This window comes from Orycteropus afer, unplaced genomic scaffold (genome assembly GCF_000298275.1).
Source record: "Orycteropus afer afer isolate SDZICR_OR568_19922 unplaced genomic scaffold, OryAfe1.0 scaffold00081, whole genome shotgun sequence".
NCBI lineage: Eukaryota > Metazoa > Chordata > Mammalia > Tubulidentata > Orycteropodidae > Orycteropus > Orycteropus afer.
The window spans coordinates 3555811-3571434 of record NW_006921668.1 but is presented as its reverse complement, the minus strand read 5'-3'; the positions used below and the strand labels follow the sequence as shown (position 1 = coordinate 3571434).

Here is a 15624-nt window from a genome sequence, read left to right as displayed (position 1 = left end):
TCAATCATTGAAAACCCTATAGAGCACAGTTTGACTGTGACACACATGGGGTTGCCAGGAGTCAGAATCAACTTGATGGCAAAAGGTTTGGTGTTTTTTTTACTTATTTATTTTTGTTAAGTTTTGGTGGAGACAAGGAGAAGGGTAGGGAGGTGGTTGGAAAAGTAGGTAGTAGTTGGGAAAGAAGATATAAATTAAATGAGAATTTGTTCCCGGAGATGTTTCCAGTACTTTAGAATAAAAATACCAAAACCAAACTCACTGCTGGAGGATTGATTTAAACTCATAGCGACCCCCCATTGGGTTTCTGCGGCTGTAAATCTTTATGGAGATAGATAGCCCCATCTTTCTTCCACAGAGCGGCTGGTGGGTTTGAACTGCTGACCTGGTTAGCAGCCAAATGCCTTCTCCACTACACCACCAGAGCTCCTTGTTAGAATAAAGGGACAGAGTTATTCTAAGAAAACACTGTACCCTATTCAGGAAGGTAGAAAGAGCTACCTGAAAAAGAACAATGGTCCTTCATGCATCCATCACTGGAAACTGGGAGACAAAGGGATAGAGGTTTCCCAAATCCTTCACCTCCCCTTCCAATGAAGCATATTTGACATACTAAGTATCCTGAAGAATTATGACACTCCCCCCCAAGAACACCCAGACCCTCAGATCCTAGCATCTAAGTTCCCTAATTCTATTTCCTATTGATTTTCCTGACACCAACTAATACAGGAGAAATGGAACACAGAAAATAAATCAGAAAATTATTTCTTCATAATCCATAATTGAATCGCCTGTTTCATTCATTATTGTGTCTTTCATGAACAACTTATGTTCTCATAAAAAAAATACCAGTAGTGTTTCCTGCAGTAGACTAGCTTGTGGTAGATGATTATGTTATCCCAACAGGTAGATGATGACAGTAGTTTGCTGCTAGAACAATGCTTGTGTATTAGCACACAGTATCTTTCATACTTGACCCATCATGATCTCTTCAGGAGTGCTTTGGAGATTCACAGGATACAAGCAGATGAATACAATAAACTTCTACTGTGAAACGTACTAAGTTCTTAACCTAGGCTCCTTTAACTTTTTGCCCTACCTGTCATGCTCTTTCTCCAGAAACAACGATGGCTGCCCCTTTATCATCATTCAGGCAAATGTCACTTTCCTGGAAAGTCCTTTCCCAGCTACTTTCTCTGTATAATAAAATAGCATCCCCACACTCAGTCCCCCTCTTCTGTTTCACTATTTTCTTTGCAGCATTTATCAGCTCTTAAAATTGACCAACTTATCTATGCACTTATTATCTATCTTCTTCACAAGACTATAGACTCTGAGAGGTCAGAGATTCTTTTCTTAGTATCTTGCCTGGAAGTTAGTTGTTGTTGTTGTTGTTACGTGCCGTTGAGTTGGACCCAACTCACAGCGACCCCTCCTTGGGTTTCCAAGGCAGTATCACTATGGGAGTAGATTGCCCCATCTTCCTTCCGAGGAGTGGCTGGTGGGTTTGAACTGTCAGCCTGCTGGTTAGCAGTCAGGTGCCTTAGGCACTATGCTACCAGACCTCCCTGGAAGTTAGTAGTAGACCCTTAACACACATTGGTGGGACCGAAAATAAATTTTGAAAACCCTAAACCTATTATCATTGAGTAGGGAAAATAATAGAACCAATAAATATTAAAAAGCCTTCATACTATGTACTTATAGAGTTCAGATTCTGACTCATGGTGACCTCATGTTACAGGGTAGAACTACTCTAAAGGGTTTTCTTGGCTGCAGTCTTTATTAAAGCAGCCTGTCTTCTATAGTGCTGCTGGGTGGTTTCGAACCATTAACCTTTAGGTTAGTAGTTAAGCACAAACCACGTGACAGCTATTGGTAGAACAGCAGATATTAATTGAATCCCTATTACATGCCAGCTGTTTTCTAGGCAATGGGGATGCAGCAGGGAATTAAGCAGGCAAAAATCTCTGAACTCTTGGAGTTTATATCCTAATGCAGAGAAATAGTAATCAAGTAAAAGCTTCAGTATGGAAGCAGGAAAGGAGGGAAAACTCCCTGGGTGGAGTTGTCCTATATTAAATGGGGTGATCAAAGGAAGGCTTCACAGTAGAGACCTGATGAAGAAGGGGAGAAAAGAGGCACCTGAACAAGGCGAGGGAGTTATCAGGGGATGAATGTTTTAGGTAAAGGGAACAGCAAGTTCAAAGGCTCCTAGAGGATACTTGCCATTTGCCATTGAGTCAATTCCAACTCATGTACTCCATGTACACAGAGTACAACTTGTCCACAGAGTTTTCAAGGCAGTGAATCTTTGAAAGCAGATTCCCAGGCCTGTCTTCCGAGGTGCACCTGGGTATGTTTGAACAGCCAACTTTTTGGCTAGTATTGAGCACATGCATAACCATTTGCATTACCCAGGGATTCCCCTAGAGGACAGAAAGGGGGCTATGTGGCTAAAAGCAGTGCAATCCTGAGGAAATGGTAAGAGATGGATCAGAGAACATGGTAGTTCCAATCACGATCATCCATAGTCTTGTAGGCCACTGGAAGGACTTCCACTTTCAAACACTTAAGTAAGATGGGAAGCAACTGAGAGAGGGAGGCTTTGAGTGACATCATCTGAGTTAGGTGTTAACAGTATCCCTCTTTTTGTTCTGGTGAGACTAGACTGGAGTGGCAAAGGTGGAAGGAGTTAGGAGACCAGAATAATAATCCAGGCAAGAGAGAAGATTGGCTTGGTCCACTGTGAGACCTCTTAGGACTGTTTGGGACCTATTGGTAGAACAGCAGATATTGGTAGAACAGCAGGGAGATGGAGAGATAGGCTAAAAGTCTGGAAGTATTTTCAAGATACAGCTGACAGGATTTTCTGAGACAATGAAAAATAGCAATAATATAAAGTATGTGCAGAATTGATACAAAGAAGGCCTTTCTTGCATTTACAGGAGAGACTGGTTTTATCAGGCCTGTGACACTGATGTAACAGAGTAGCACAGCCACCTCGAAATCCAGCCTTGGAACTTGGAACTTTTGTGTCATCTATTATTTATCCCAAAGAACAAAACAAGAGTGGTGAAATATATTCAGTATCAAAAACTGTACTTGCAATTAAGCAATGTGATTTGGGGTTTGATTGTATTTCAGCTTATTGATATAAGTGCAATAATTGTTCAGCAGATATAAACATTCCCAAGTGAAAATGACACTCAGGTATGAGGAGACTTCAAAACTCTCTGGTTATACAACATTAGCAAGAACAAAGGTCTTGACTCATTTATCCTGATTGACGACTGTACTTCAAACTGATCTGGAAACATTCAGATCTCAGACCTCTGACACCTTTGCCTATGGGGTACACGGAAAGTGTCTTGTAGCTTATTCAGCCTTGCATTTTCCACTACCTGGTGCCACACCTGTCCAAGACACCAGGTCACAACATGCTATTGACCAGATGATTTAACATCCTTCACCACTCTCTCCTTTACCCTCTCTCTACCATCCAGGAGCATTTATTTTCACCAAAGTCGGTAGTCAGATAATCACTGTTCTCTTAGTTAGTTACAGTGCTGCTATAACAGTAACACCACAAGTGGATGGTTTTAATCAACAGAAATTTATTTTCTCATCATTTAGGAGGCTTGAAGTCCAAATTCAGGGTGCTGCCTCTTGGGGAAGGCTCACTATCTGTCTCTCTGTGGGGAGGTCCTTGTCTCTTTTCAATTTCTACTCCTAGGTTCCTTGGCGATCATGTGTGCTGCTTTGCTTGCTTAATTTGCTGTTTTATATCTCAGAAGAGTTTAAGACACAGCCTACTTTGATACTACCTCAATAGCATGACAAAGATAACCCATTCTCAAATGGGATTATAACCACATGTATACGATTAGCAACACATGTTTTCGAGGGACACAATTCAAGCCGTAACAGCTCCTAACTATGAAAGCTCAGAATGATGAACACTGAGCAAAAGGCCCCAACTCTCTTGGGAAGCAGGGAAGTTTTTTTTTTTTCTTTTGGGAAGGGAGTGGTTTTGTGGACTAAAGGGTGAAATCAAATATGGAGTGAGTGGTAGTGTAGTGCCTAAGGCACTTGACTGCTAACCAAAAGGCTGGCAGTTCAAACCCACCAGCCACTCCTTGGAAGGAAGATGGGGCAATCTTCTTCTGTAGTGATACTGCCTGGGAAACCCAAGAAGGGGTCGCTATGAGTCGGGTCCCACCACGCGGCAGCACATAACAACAACAACAACAGGAATTAAGGATGAGATGTGAGATGGGATCAAAGCAGAGGGCAAATATCTAAGGCCCTGTGACTGGGAACCTGGATCTGAAGCGGACTGAACAGACTGACCCAGCCCTGAATGGCTGGGTCAGTCCCTGCAACTTTGGGAGAATTAAACGCGTAAAGGGAGTGTCAGGGCTGAAACGGTAGTTTGGTAAACTACATTAGATCTGCAGACCTTTTGAGCTTTATGGCAAGATTCACTTATGGTTGAAAAGGTCAGGTTTACTATTCTTAATTTCAGACTAGAAGCTCTGGTAGTGTAGTGCCTAAAGCATTGACTGCTAACCAGCAGGTTGGCGGTTCAAACCCACCAGTCGCTCCTGTGAAGGAAGGTTGGGCAATCTACTTCCGTAGTGATTCCGCCTCCAAACCAAGTGGGGTCCTACTCGAGGGCCCATAACAACAATTATTTCAGACTATCCTCCAAGGCTTTTGTAGGGAAGTGGCTGTGTTCCCTGCCCTCAGGAGAACGCGCCCCAGATAACACGTTTAGCTCACCCAAGTTCTCTGTTTCTTTTTCAGTTATTTACCTATTCTGAGGTCTCCCAACAAATTAGTTTGTTCAGCCCTCAGAAAATGAACTATCGGACCATGTTCTGCGGCAGGATATCCAGGTTTCTAGAGGTTTTTTTTTTTTGAGGCTACTCAGCAACGCTCACAAAATCTGAATGCCTGTGGATTGGGTCCGCCCTGTCGTGTCTCCAGAGCATTTCTCTCCAGAACTTCCAGCAACCTGACGACCGACTACACCACGCTTTCCAGAGGCCAGTTCCGGAGGTGGCCCGACCAAATGCCGCCAAGCATTTAGACTCCCCAGGACGAAGCCGGAAAGTTTACGTTTTCTTTTAAGAATCAACGAGGGAGGTGGGCGCGGGGTGGGGACCAGGGGACTTAGTGACTAACCCTCTGACAGAAGGTTTGTCTTCCAAAGCAGCCTATTCCAAACTTCGTCCGCTTCAGATGAGGGAAAAGTTGTATGGGAGCGAAAATGGGCTGCAGCACCGGGCTGCGCGGACCAACTGGGTCGTTCCCGCTGTGCTCGAGCCGGGGTGGAGCCATCAGCGGGGCGCAGCGTCAGCGTTTAAGAAGCAAATCAACTCCTGGCTCACTCCTCCCGCCGCCTCCTCCCACGTCGGGGAAGCTTGGCTCCGCCGCTCCACAGTCGCCCCCGCCTCCTGCGCGCCGCGGCGCCCAAGCGGGCGGCTCTACTTAAGCGGCGTGCTGGCCGCGACCTGGCACTCGCCTGGAGCGCGCGGGCAGAGCGCGCTGGGGCGCACAACCGCGCTCTCGCATCGCTTGGCTCTGTGCGGCTCTCCGCGGCGGCCAGGGCGGAGAGCTGATAGAGCGTCCGGGCGCTGAGGCTCCAGAAAAGGAGGCTGAAGCTCCTGAGCGCGGCCTCGCTCCCTTCCCCTGCCCTAGCCCAGCCACCTCTTTGCCATGGCTCTGGCGGACAGCACACGTGGATTACCCAATGGGGGCGGCGGCGGGGCCGGCAGCGGCTCCTCGTCCTCCTCCGCCGAGCCGGGGCTCTTCCCTGACATCGTGGAGCTGAACGTGGGGGGCCAAGTGTATGTGACCCGGCGTTGCACGGTGGTTTCGGTGCCCGACTCACTGCTCTGGCGCATGTTCACGCAGCAGCAGCCGCAGGAGCTGGCCCGGGACAGCAAAGGCCGTTTCTTTCTGGACCGGGACGGCTTCCTTTTCCGCTACATCCTGGATTACTTGCGGGATTTGCAGCTCGTGCTGCCCGACTACTTCCCGGAGCGCAGCCGGCTGCAGCGCGAGGCCGAGTACTTCGAGCTGCCGGAGCTGGTGCGCCGCCTTGGGGCGCCCCAGCAGCCCGGCCCGGGGCCGCCGCACCCGCGGCGTGGAGTGCATAAGGAGGGCTCGCTGGGCGACGAGCTGCTGCCTCTCGGCTACACGGAGCCGGAGCAGCAGGAGGGCGCCTCGGCTGGGGCGCCATCGCCCACGCTGGAGCTGGCTAGCCGCAGCCCGTCCGGGGGCGCGGCCGGTCCGCTGCTCACGCCATCCCAGTCGTTGGACGGCAGCCGGCGCTCAGGCTACATTACCATCGGCTACCGCGGTTCCTACACCATCGGTCGGGACGCGCAGGCGGACGCCAAGTTTCGGCGGGTGGCACGCATCACTGTGTGTGGCAAGACGTCGCTGGCCAAGGAGGTGTTCGGGGACACCCTGAACGAGAGCCGGGATCCCGACCGGCCCCCGGAGCGCTACACCTCGCGCTATTACCTCAAGTTCAACTTCCTGGAGCAAGCCTTTGACAAGCTGTCTGAGTCGGGCTTCCACATGGTGGCGTGCAGCTCCACGGGCACCTGCGCTTTCGCCAGCAGCACCGACCAGAGCGAGGACAAGATCTGGACCAGCTACACCGAGTACGTCTTCTGCAGGGAGTGAGCACCCCAGCCTCTTATCGACTCCAGGTCTCGCCTCCCTTCCTTTTCTGTTTGGGAGATGATTATTTCATCCCCTCCCTCTGTCCCTCTGCCTCTCCGCATCCCTCCCTCGCCCCTAGGAGCCGGGACCAGATCCTTCTTCCCCCAATTCCAGAACCTGCTGAGCAAACCTCGGTTTTTTCCTTTTCTTTGGACTCCTCCGACAGAACTAGCCCATACATAACAAGCCCCCCCCCCATGCTTCGTCCAAACCCTGCCTCAAACCACCCCTCCCTCAGATTGCCCTTCAGTCTGGATGGCTTGGGGGCAGTGTGTCCACAAAATCACCAAGTACCAGGAAATGACTGAATTGTTTAGAATCTGATTGGACTGTGTCCAGTGTGACGAGATTCCTTGAAATCTTCTTGACCCCTTATGATTCATTCGAGGTTTAAGAGATAGAGTTGGTAAAACTGGAGAAGTTAGTGTTTTAAAAGTCATTACATAGTCTTCTGGCCTTCTTTAAGGGTATTTAGAAGGTTGAATGAAAGACTAGGGTTCTGGCATTGAGACCCTGTGGAAGCAGTTCAGTGACTGTAAATGATTAAAGTTTTGAAAAGTTACAGGTAGAAGAAGAAGAATCTAGTGCTGGCACAGTGAGGGTTCAGATCTTTCAGTACACAATGAAAGGTCTTCGCCTGTGATTTAAACTTGCAGAAAGTGATCCTTCTGCCTGCTGAGGCGCCCTTTCTCCTTGGCTCATCGCCAGAAGCACTTGGTTCGACTCTGGTTGATATGACAATTACCGAAGAATGAGAAAGATCTTTGCCGCAGAAGAGGGCAGGTCTGCCCAGGTCACCAAGCACCACAGAAAGTCACCTCAGAGATATGAACGGAGTTGAGTAGTAATGCACGCCGTGGCTATTAGGAAAACCCATATTCTTGCAGTGAATGGCATTAAGATTGTCCTTAGCTTGTAAGACTTGGGGGGTGGGGTTGGGAGGGAGGAAGGAGGGTAGGAAGGGGGGGAAGGGGAGAGCAGACATTCATTATTTGAAATTTGCAAGTTTGTACCATTCATTTGAGTACACGCATTTTATTTTAAAACATCAAATAGTACACAAAAACATGTAAAGCATTTTATAGAGATAAAAGATCTACTCTTAGCTGGCAGTTATTGAACTTTTGAATCCTAAACTTAGAAGTTAGAGATACTTATAACCTAACCAAAGAGTTACCAAATAGAGTTTTAGTTTTTGAACTTTTTTTTTTTGTGTGACTATAAATCCTCATTTTAAAATCTATTTACTTGAGGAAACTGTTTTTGGTTACTCAGACTTAAGGTATCTTATGAAAAATCTTTATTTTCCCTAAGCCCAGCCCATGTTCCGTGGTTGAGAAAAACTGAAAACCTGAAAATGCCACTTTGGATCTTCTTTCATGCAGTTGTTTGAAGTTAAGGTGGAATCTTTTCAAGTGACAGCTGCAGAGAAATTAAGCAACAAGGGCTGCCCATCTGTAGATAGCTATAAAGTGGAATATTTTTAAATGACAGCAAATAAGTACTTAAAAGTGAGCTGAGCAATAAAATGGTGTTTTAGGTAAATGTAACAGTAACAGAAGGAGACCTGGTTGCCTTATGTCTTTAATACAGAGTACATTTCCTCTGCATATCCTATCTACACCCTAAGTGAAGGTAAATGAATCCTTGTCTTTCGTGCTGTGAGGTGTCCTTTGGATATTGTGTGGTAATGGAGAAACCTTTCTATTTTGTTCGTTTGTTTTAGCCTCTTTCTCTGAAGTATGTTTTTAAAGATTTTGTAAGAGCCATTTTCAGTGTTTAAATTAGTGCTATTTTCCCTTCTTTTTTACAATGGATCTTGTACTGTATCTTCCTGTGTTCATAACAGATGTTAAGTATTGGAACAGTTTTATTCTTAGACTCATGTGATCCAATCTGTATATACCATATATAAACATTTTACACGAATCATTTAGTTTTTTAATTCATTTACTAATGATATAGAATTTCCTATATTTACCCCAGTAATTTGTGTCAAATGGTGTATATATTGAAGCAACATGTTTTGATGAGTTTCTTATATCCTTCTCTATGGGGAATTGAGTTAGGAAAAAATATGTAATTGTGAAACTCATTTTGCTTCAAACTTTTTGTTTAGATCTTAGCTGTATACAAATATGTTGATTATCTACTTAAAATCAAGGTACCTGTGTTTTTAGTCTACTAACTTCTTTTTTTTTTTAATTTGGAAAGAAAGACTCAAGGGTTTTATTAGACTTACATTTTTAGAAAAGTAAAGTTAGCTTTATATATAGACTATGTTTGTTGTTGTTGTTATGTGCCGTCGAGTACGAAAGACTAAGGGAAATGGAAGCAGGAATCCAGGAAGTTGTGTTTGCTGAGTTTAGGGTTAGACTTGTAATGCATCAGAACTTACCTTTGTTTCAAGTCTGAAATGGTTTAGGAATGTTGCTCAGTGGCCAAAACTAAGGGTCACAGAAATTTCTGCACCCTATATGTTATTCTGTTAGATTACTCAAAAAACAGAGCAACCCCCCCCCACAGAATTGAGAACATCTTAAGACAGAGCTACCACTGACAGATGGCAAGCTATGAAAGTACTAGTGTTCCTTGTTAAATCTGCACAACTCCAGGAGTCATGAGAACTTGCTCATCTTGTCTCTGCCACTCAAGTTGCATGAATTTTATCTTGTAAAACATTGAGTTGAACTGTTCTACTGTCTTGAGCACAGACTACTCGCTCCCTACCACTCTTGCTGCTTTCTAGTGAAGGCTTTTCATTATTTGAAGGATTGGAAATTCAATGAGTAGGGAGAGTACAGTGACCTCTTTCTATCGATGAATGCCCTTTAAAGTTGGAACTTGATGCATGAAAATATTCTACTTTTAGCCCAAAGTAAAGGCTGATTAGGAAGCTCGTTTTATGTTGGCTAGATGGCACAACTGAAGTAAGATGACTGAGCATGAGCATCCTTGGATCCCTTTCCCCTCCAAGTGGTTTGGGCCATGGAAGGACCACCTATGAGTTTGGATAGGGTATAGAGGATCTATTTGGATAAGATGTCCCAAAACACCAAATAACCTGGGAGAATGGCATAAATTATTCAGATAATTATGGTTGCATTAACCTGGCTCAGAATAGCAGGCATTTACTTACGTTGCTCTAATTAACCATTTGATACTCATAAATACAACTGGATGACATTATACTTTTGATAATAATTTTAATTTGAAAAACAAAAGAATTATTAACAATGATGTCAAGTAGTGGTTAAAAAAACAGGTACTATATTCAGTGCTTTTGTACCATGTGTTTAACAATTTGTCTATTTTTTAATACATGTAGACCATATTTCCAATTTATATATTATGAAAAATACTCTTCAATGGTATGATAGTTTGACTTTTTTTCCCTTTTAATACTATTTTTTGTTCTTAGCTTTCATAGTTGGTTGATTTTTGGATTGATAGCAAAGTGATAATTTATAGTATTAGTTAAAATGATCTTCTCTTTCAACCAGATCTGAATATATGAGGCCTGTTGTTTTCTGAGGAAATGTGTAATCTGTGAAAAACTCAAAGGCAACTGGCAATGCTTATAATATATTCCAGTTTTTATTGGAATTTCCATAGAATGTTATTATTCCATTAAAGCCATGTAGATAGAAGCTTTAATATATATTTTTTTTCACTCTTCAAAGTATGGTGAATTTCAATCTAATGTTCAAAACGTTTTTGTATTTTCATGTAAAAAAATGCTGAATTATAATAGACATTTAGAAAAGTATTGACTGGAGGGATTGAATTCCTTATGAATTTTTTTATAGCCTAACTCACATATACTTCACTCAATTGACTTTTTTTTTTTTTTTAATAATAAAGAAGTGTTTTTATTGTAAGGCTGTCAAAGTAAATCCTTTGTTCTGAATTTGTAAAGAAAAGTTCCTGTGATTTTAAGGTCTCTGTATTTTCTTTACTATACAAACAAAACCAAACCTACTGCCGTTGAGTCAATTCCAACTCATAGCGACTTTACTGGACAGGGTAGAACTGCCCCATAGGGTTTCCAAGGCTGCAAATCTTTATGGAAGAAGACTACCATGTTTTTCCCAGAGTGGCTGGTGAGTTGGAACCACTCATCTTTTGGTTAGCAGACAAGTGTTTTAACCACACAGCACTGCCAGGGCTCCTTTGTTACTATAAATCATTTAAAAAATTAGTTTTCTAAGATGGCTTAAGTTTGTCCATAGAGAAATAAGAAAGAAAATATTCATTATTTCCAGTGGCTATAGTACCTGATAGGGTTTCCTGTAGACAGGAACAAGTTATGTTGAAATTAACTTTTTTTTTTGTCACAGTTTTTGACAATGAGTATCTGAAAGTAATAATATTTGAGGACTTGGGTTCTCTACTGGGGCCCTTGAAACTTGGAAGAAATTCTACCAGAAGATCTACATTAGCGAATAATCTTGTGTAGAGGGAGGATGGATTAGTTGACCAAGAAGTCTTGTCACTTTCTACATTTTGGGATTATTTTCTAAACAAAGATTTTTTTTTTTTTCCAGATGTGTTTTGAGGTATATGGACATTTGTTGTAAACTATTATACAGCTGTCTTTGTGACTTTATAGGCAGGTAAATTTTGTTCCTATTGAATATAAATGACAACAATTAATTTATGACCACTCAAACAACACCAGTAACCATTTAATAAGAAAATGTAAAGACTTCATTCATGGATGTTAATTTTGAAGATATAAATTATACATTGCTTAAAAATTTCCAGGCATCTGAAAAACGCTTATCTACTAAACAATGTAAGATTCCCCACAGAAGTCTCTTGGATTCTGAAATTATTGAAATTGTCATACTCTATGCTATATATATCACTGAGCTGTTCTCTCAAAATATAAGGGAAGAGGGAAAGAAATCCTAGTAAGATCATCACGCTTTTCTAATGAAACAGAAAGCTAATGAAAAAAAAAATCACTCTATATTTTTTGAAAGATATTCATAAAGTGTTTTCTGAATTGCCCAAATTTAAAGTGAAAGTTTCTTCAATATCTAAATGCTCTAGAGAATTTTGTTCTTATTCATGCCAGTTGTATAACAGAAGTACTCAATACTGTTTTTTTCCATATATGTGAATCATTGATTATGTGACTTGTTATGTATTCTATTAAACACTAAAGAATAAAACATTCACTTCATTCCTCTTGGCTCCAGGGTGTGGCTTTGGCTAGAACACTGGTCTAATTTTACTTAAGGGATTCTCTAAGTACTGGGAATGCTTCTCAAATTGTTATGGAACTAACAATGTGCATTATGCCAGCAGAATAACTCCTCATCGTGTAATTGGTCAGCTGGGCCAGGGGTGAACAGGTTCTTTCTTGAGAGTTCATCATCAAGAATGGGAAGAGTGATTGGTACTCGATGCAGGAAAAAGCCCTCCATAAGATTTTACCTCAGTTCCAGCATATGTGCATTGGTTTGAACAAGGGGAATGTAGGTACAGGTGACCTCTTGAAGTTTGTAGGGAAAAGGAACAAGAAGTTGTGAGATACACCTTAATCAAGAGCTCAATTCATGAAGAAAAGTTTCTAGAGAATGTTTGGGGAAAAACAGCTGCAGTTTTGATATAGGGGCTCTTTAGTGAATTGGCTTCAGTCATTGATTTCCCTCCTCTCTTAACAAAAGCATAGAGCTACTCTTTGGGAAAGTGTAGAAACCAAAGCCAGGCGATGCCAGCTCAAGTCTGCTGGGTTATGGTACAGGAAACCATGAATAAAACGAACCAGGCTGCACCCTTCCTCTTTTCTTAAGCCTGTACTTCCTCTAGATAGATTTTGTTTTAAAATTGTGTGTGTGGGTACATAAACACATATGTACAACTTAGGTTTTTTGAAATGCTATTGCAAGGTGAAAAATTTAAGTGATACCCGAATATATATAAGTTTTCCTTCTTCAGAAAGCTAGAAAAACCAAACTTGCTGCTGAGTCAGTTTTGACTCATGGACATTTCATGTCTTAGGGAGTAGAACTGCTCTGTAGGGTTTCCTTGGCTGTCATCTTTATGGAAGCAGATTGCCAGGCCTTTCTTCTGTAGTGCCTCTATGTGGGTTTGAACCACCAACTTTGAGGTAGTCAGGTGCCAACCGTTTGTGCCACACAAGGACCATAAACTGTTATTGGCAAGTCAGTCCTCAGTCATGGTGACCCCATGTGTGTCAGCAGAACCGTGCTCTAATGAGTTTTCAACGGTTGGTTTTTGGGGAGTAAGATCGTCAGGCCTTTCTTTCCAGGCATCTCTGGGTGGACTCAGACTTCCAACTTTTCCATTAGTAGCCAAGTGCATTTTTGTCCACAGGGGAAACTACTGGTGTATCTTTACAGAGACATCCTGTGCATATTAGGTATGCATTGCTTATTGTCCACCATATGTTCTTTGGAATAGGACATTGTATAATTTGGGCATTGTGTGAACACCATATAATACACAGGTAGTACCCATACACTCTGTAGTCAAATCCCCATAAAGCCTATTATATAAAACCTCATGGGAGCCTCAGAAAAAACCCAAGAACTATGTCTACTGGATACAGGAGGCTGGCCTTGCTGGGAATGCGGCTGGGCTCGGGGGTAGTTATGCCAGCAGCAAGATCAGGATTTTGCGCATGTCCTGACAAAGAGTGGATGCACAGGGAACACAAAGAAGTGGCTGTGGGGGCCGGGAGGACAGTTTGGTGGTGGTGGCCCTGGATGGCCCTGCCCTGTTGGTATTGTTGGTTCCTGATTTTGTGCAGCCACCATTGCCTGGAGCCAAGAGCCTGTGAGAGAGCCCCAGGCTCAGCTGTTACCACCTATGCCGGTGGAGGAGTGGAAGAGCTGAGGTGAAAGGTTGGTTACTGGGTGATTGAAGCCAGGAGGAGGGGGAGAGGGCAGTGTTGTGGGCATTGTGATGTGACCTGGAGCTCCACTGCTCATTCACTTTGGGGACTCAGGGTCTTTTTAAACCCACTGACATCAAGTCAATTCCAACTCATTGTGACTCCCATAGTGTTTCCAAGGCTGTAAATCTTTACAAAAGCAGACTACCTCATCTTTCTTCAAAGGTAGGTTCCAAGGTAGGTTCAAACGACCAGCCTTTTGATTGGCAGCCAAATGCCTTACCGCCACACCACCAGAGCCTTTTAAAACATTAGAGGGAAAAAATAAAAGGAGAACTGCTTTCCCTTTTAAAACAAAAGCTTATGGGACCTCCAGATGTGGTCAGACCTTGCCAGACTGGATGTTTATGTGACATGTACTTGTATAAGTATTGTGGTAGTTAAGGTTGTATGTCAACTTGGCTGGGCTTGATTTTGAGTGGCTGGGTAGCTGGATGTAGTTACTCCCCATGGTGAGAATGGTAATCAACTCTATGGTGGAATCTCCCAGAGCAGCTGAGTAGCTGCCTTAGGGATGTAGTCTGCTTCCCAGGTATAAGGAGAAACGTTGAGAAAGGTCTGCAGCTTTTGGCATGCTTGGACCCTGCATGTAGCTGAGTCTTCATTTAGCAGCCTGCAATGTTTCCTGCCAATTTTGGGACTGTCTCTGGACTTAAACTAGTAGTGTTGTTCGGTGATATTGGGACTGTGCTATTTTATTTGTTGATCTTGGGCTTGTTAGCCTCAGTAGCCAGCAGCTGCCTGAGTGAAGAGGCACCTCTAGCTCCAGTGGGCTGAGAGGAAGAAGCAGAGCTGAAGCCTAAGGTCAAGGAGCTTTCACCCAGCCCCTAGAGCTTGGCACTTTGAATTCAGACTTCTAGCCTCCAAAACTATATGAGAATAAATCTCTGTTTGTTCAAGCCATCCCATTTGTGGTATTTTTCTGTTACAGTGGCACGAAGTAACCAAAACAAATATATTTATCCCCATCCTCTTTTTTTTTTCTAATTCTGTAGACATTAAACCTCTTTTGTGCCTTGCTTTCATCTTTTACCACATGTCCTGGAACTCATAATGCAGGGACATGTAGCGATGATCTACCTAATTTATTTGATGGCTTGATAATAAGCCATATGATATGCTATTGTCTAGATGTTCTGTCATTTATTTTCCAGCCCCCTATTGAAAGAGTCCTAGTGGTGCAGTGGTTAAGTCCTCAGCTTCTGATCAAAATGTTGGTGGTTCAAACCCACCAGGTGCTCTGTGGGAAAATGATGTGGTAGTTTACTTCCATAAAGATTAGAGCTTTGGAAACCCTGTGGGACAGTTCTACTTTGTCTTGCTGTGAGTCAGAATCAATTCAATGGAAACTTACTTGGTTTTGGTTTGGGGGTTGATAGGTATTTAAGTTTTCAAAATTTTTCCCCACTCCAAAGAATGCTGCATTGAATAACTTTTTACATCTGTGAAAATATAGCTAAGTGTAGCTTTTATTGTCTGAGGTGATTTTGAGAGAGGGGGGAGAGAGAGAGAGAGAGAGAGAGAGAGAGAGAGACCAACAGACAGACAGACAGACGGACAGACACACAGACAACCTGGAGGTACTTTTTCCTTCTTCAGGAGCTATGGAAACAATAGGATTCATTGGAAGGTCTCTAGGGAATAGGGTGTTGGTGGTATGAACTAACAATAGAATCAGGTATATAAAATTTCCTATCAGGGACAAGACACTTAAAGCATTTTTTCTGAATGCCCTACTCCTATTTTATTCCAGTATATATATATATATATATATATATATATATATAAATTATTGCAAGTATTTGTTTTTTAGGAAAATAGTATATGCACAGGAGCCATACTATATCTCATGCTTACTAAAAAAGCACACCTGGTGGAGTTGTAAAAGATGGGAAGCTATAGGATAAATATAGGACACTTACATTCCTGGAGTAATCAGTTTTACTAATTAAGAT

The 15624-nt window shown here is 42.9% G+C and overlaps 1 protein-coding gene across 1 annotated transcript; it reads left to right on the top strand.

Annotated features, from left to right (window-relative positions):
* Positions 1-5724: 5724 nt before the first annotated feature.
* Positions 5725-6702, top strand: KCTD12 (potassium channel tetramerization domain containing 12). Its single transcript, XM_007941505.1, has one exon. The coding sequence runs from the start codon at positions 5725-5727 to the stop codon at positions 6700-6702; it is 978 nt and encodes a 325-aa protein (XP_007939696.1).
* The last annotated feature ends 8922 nt before the right edge of the window (positions 6703-15624 follow it).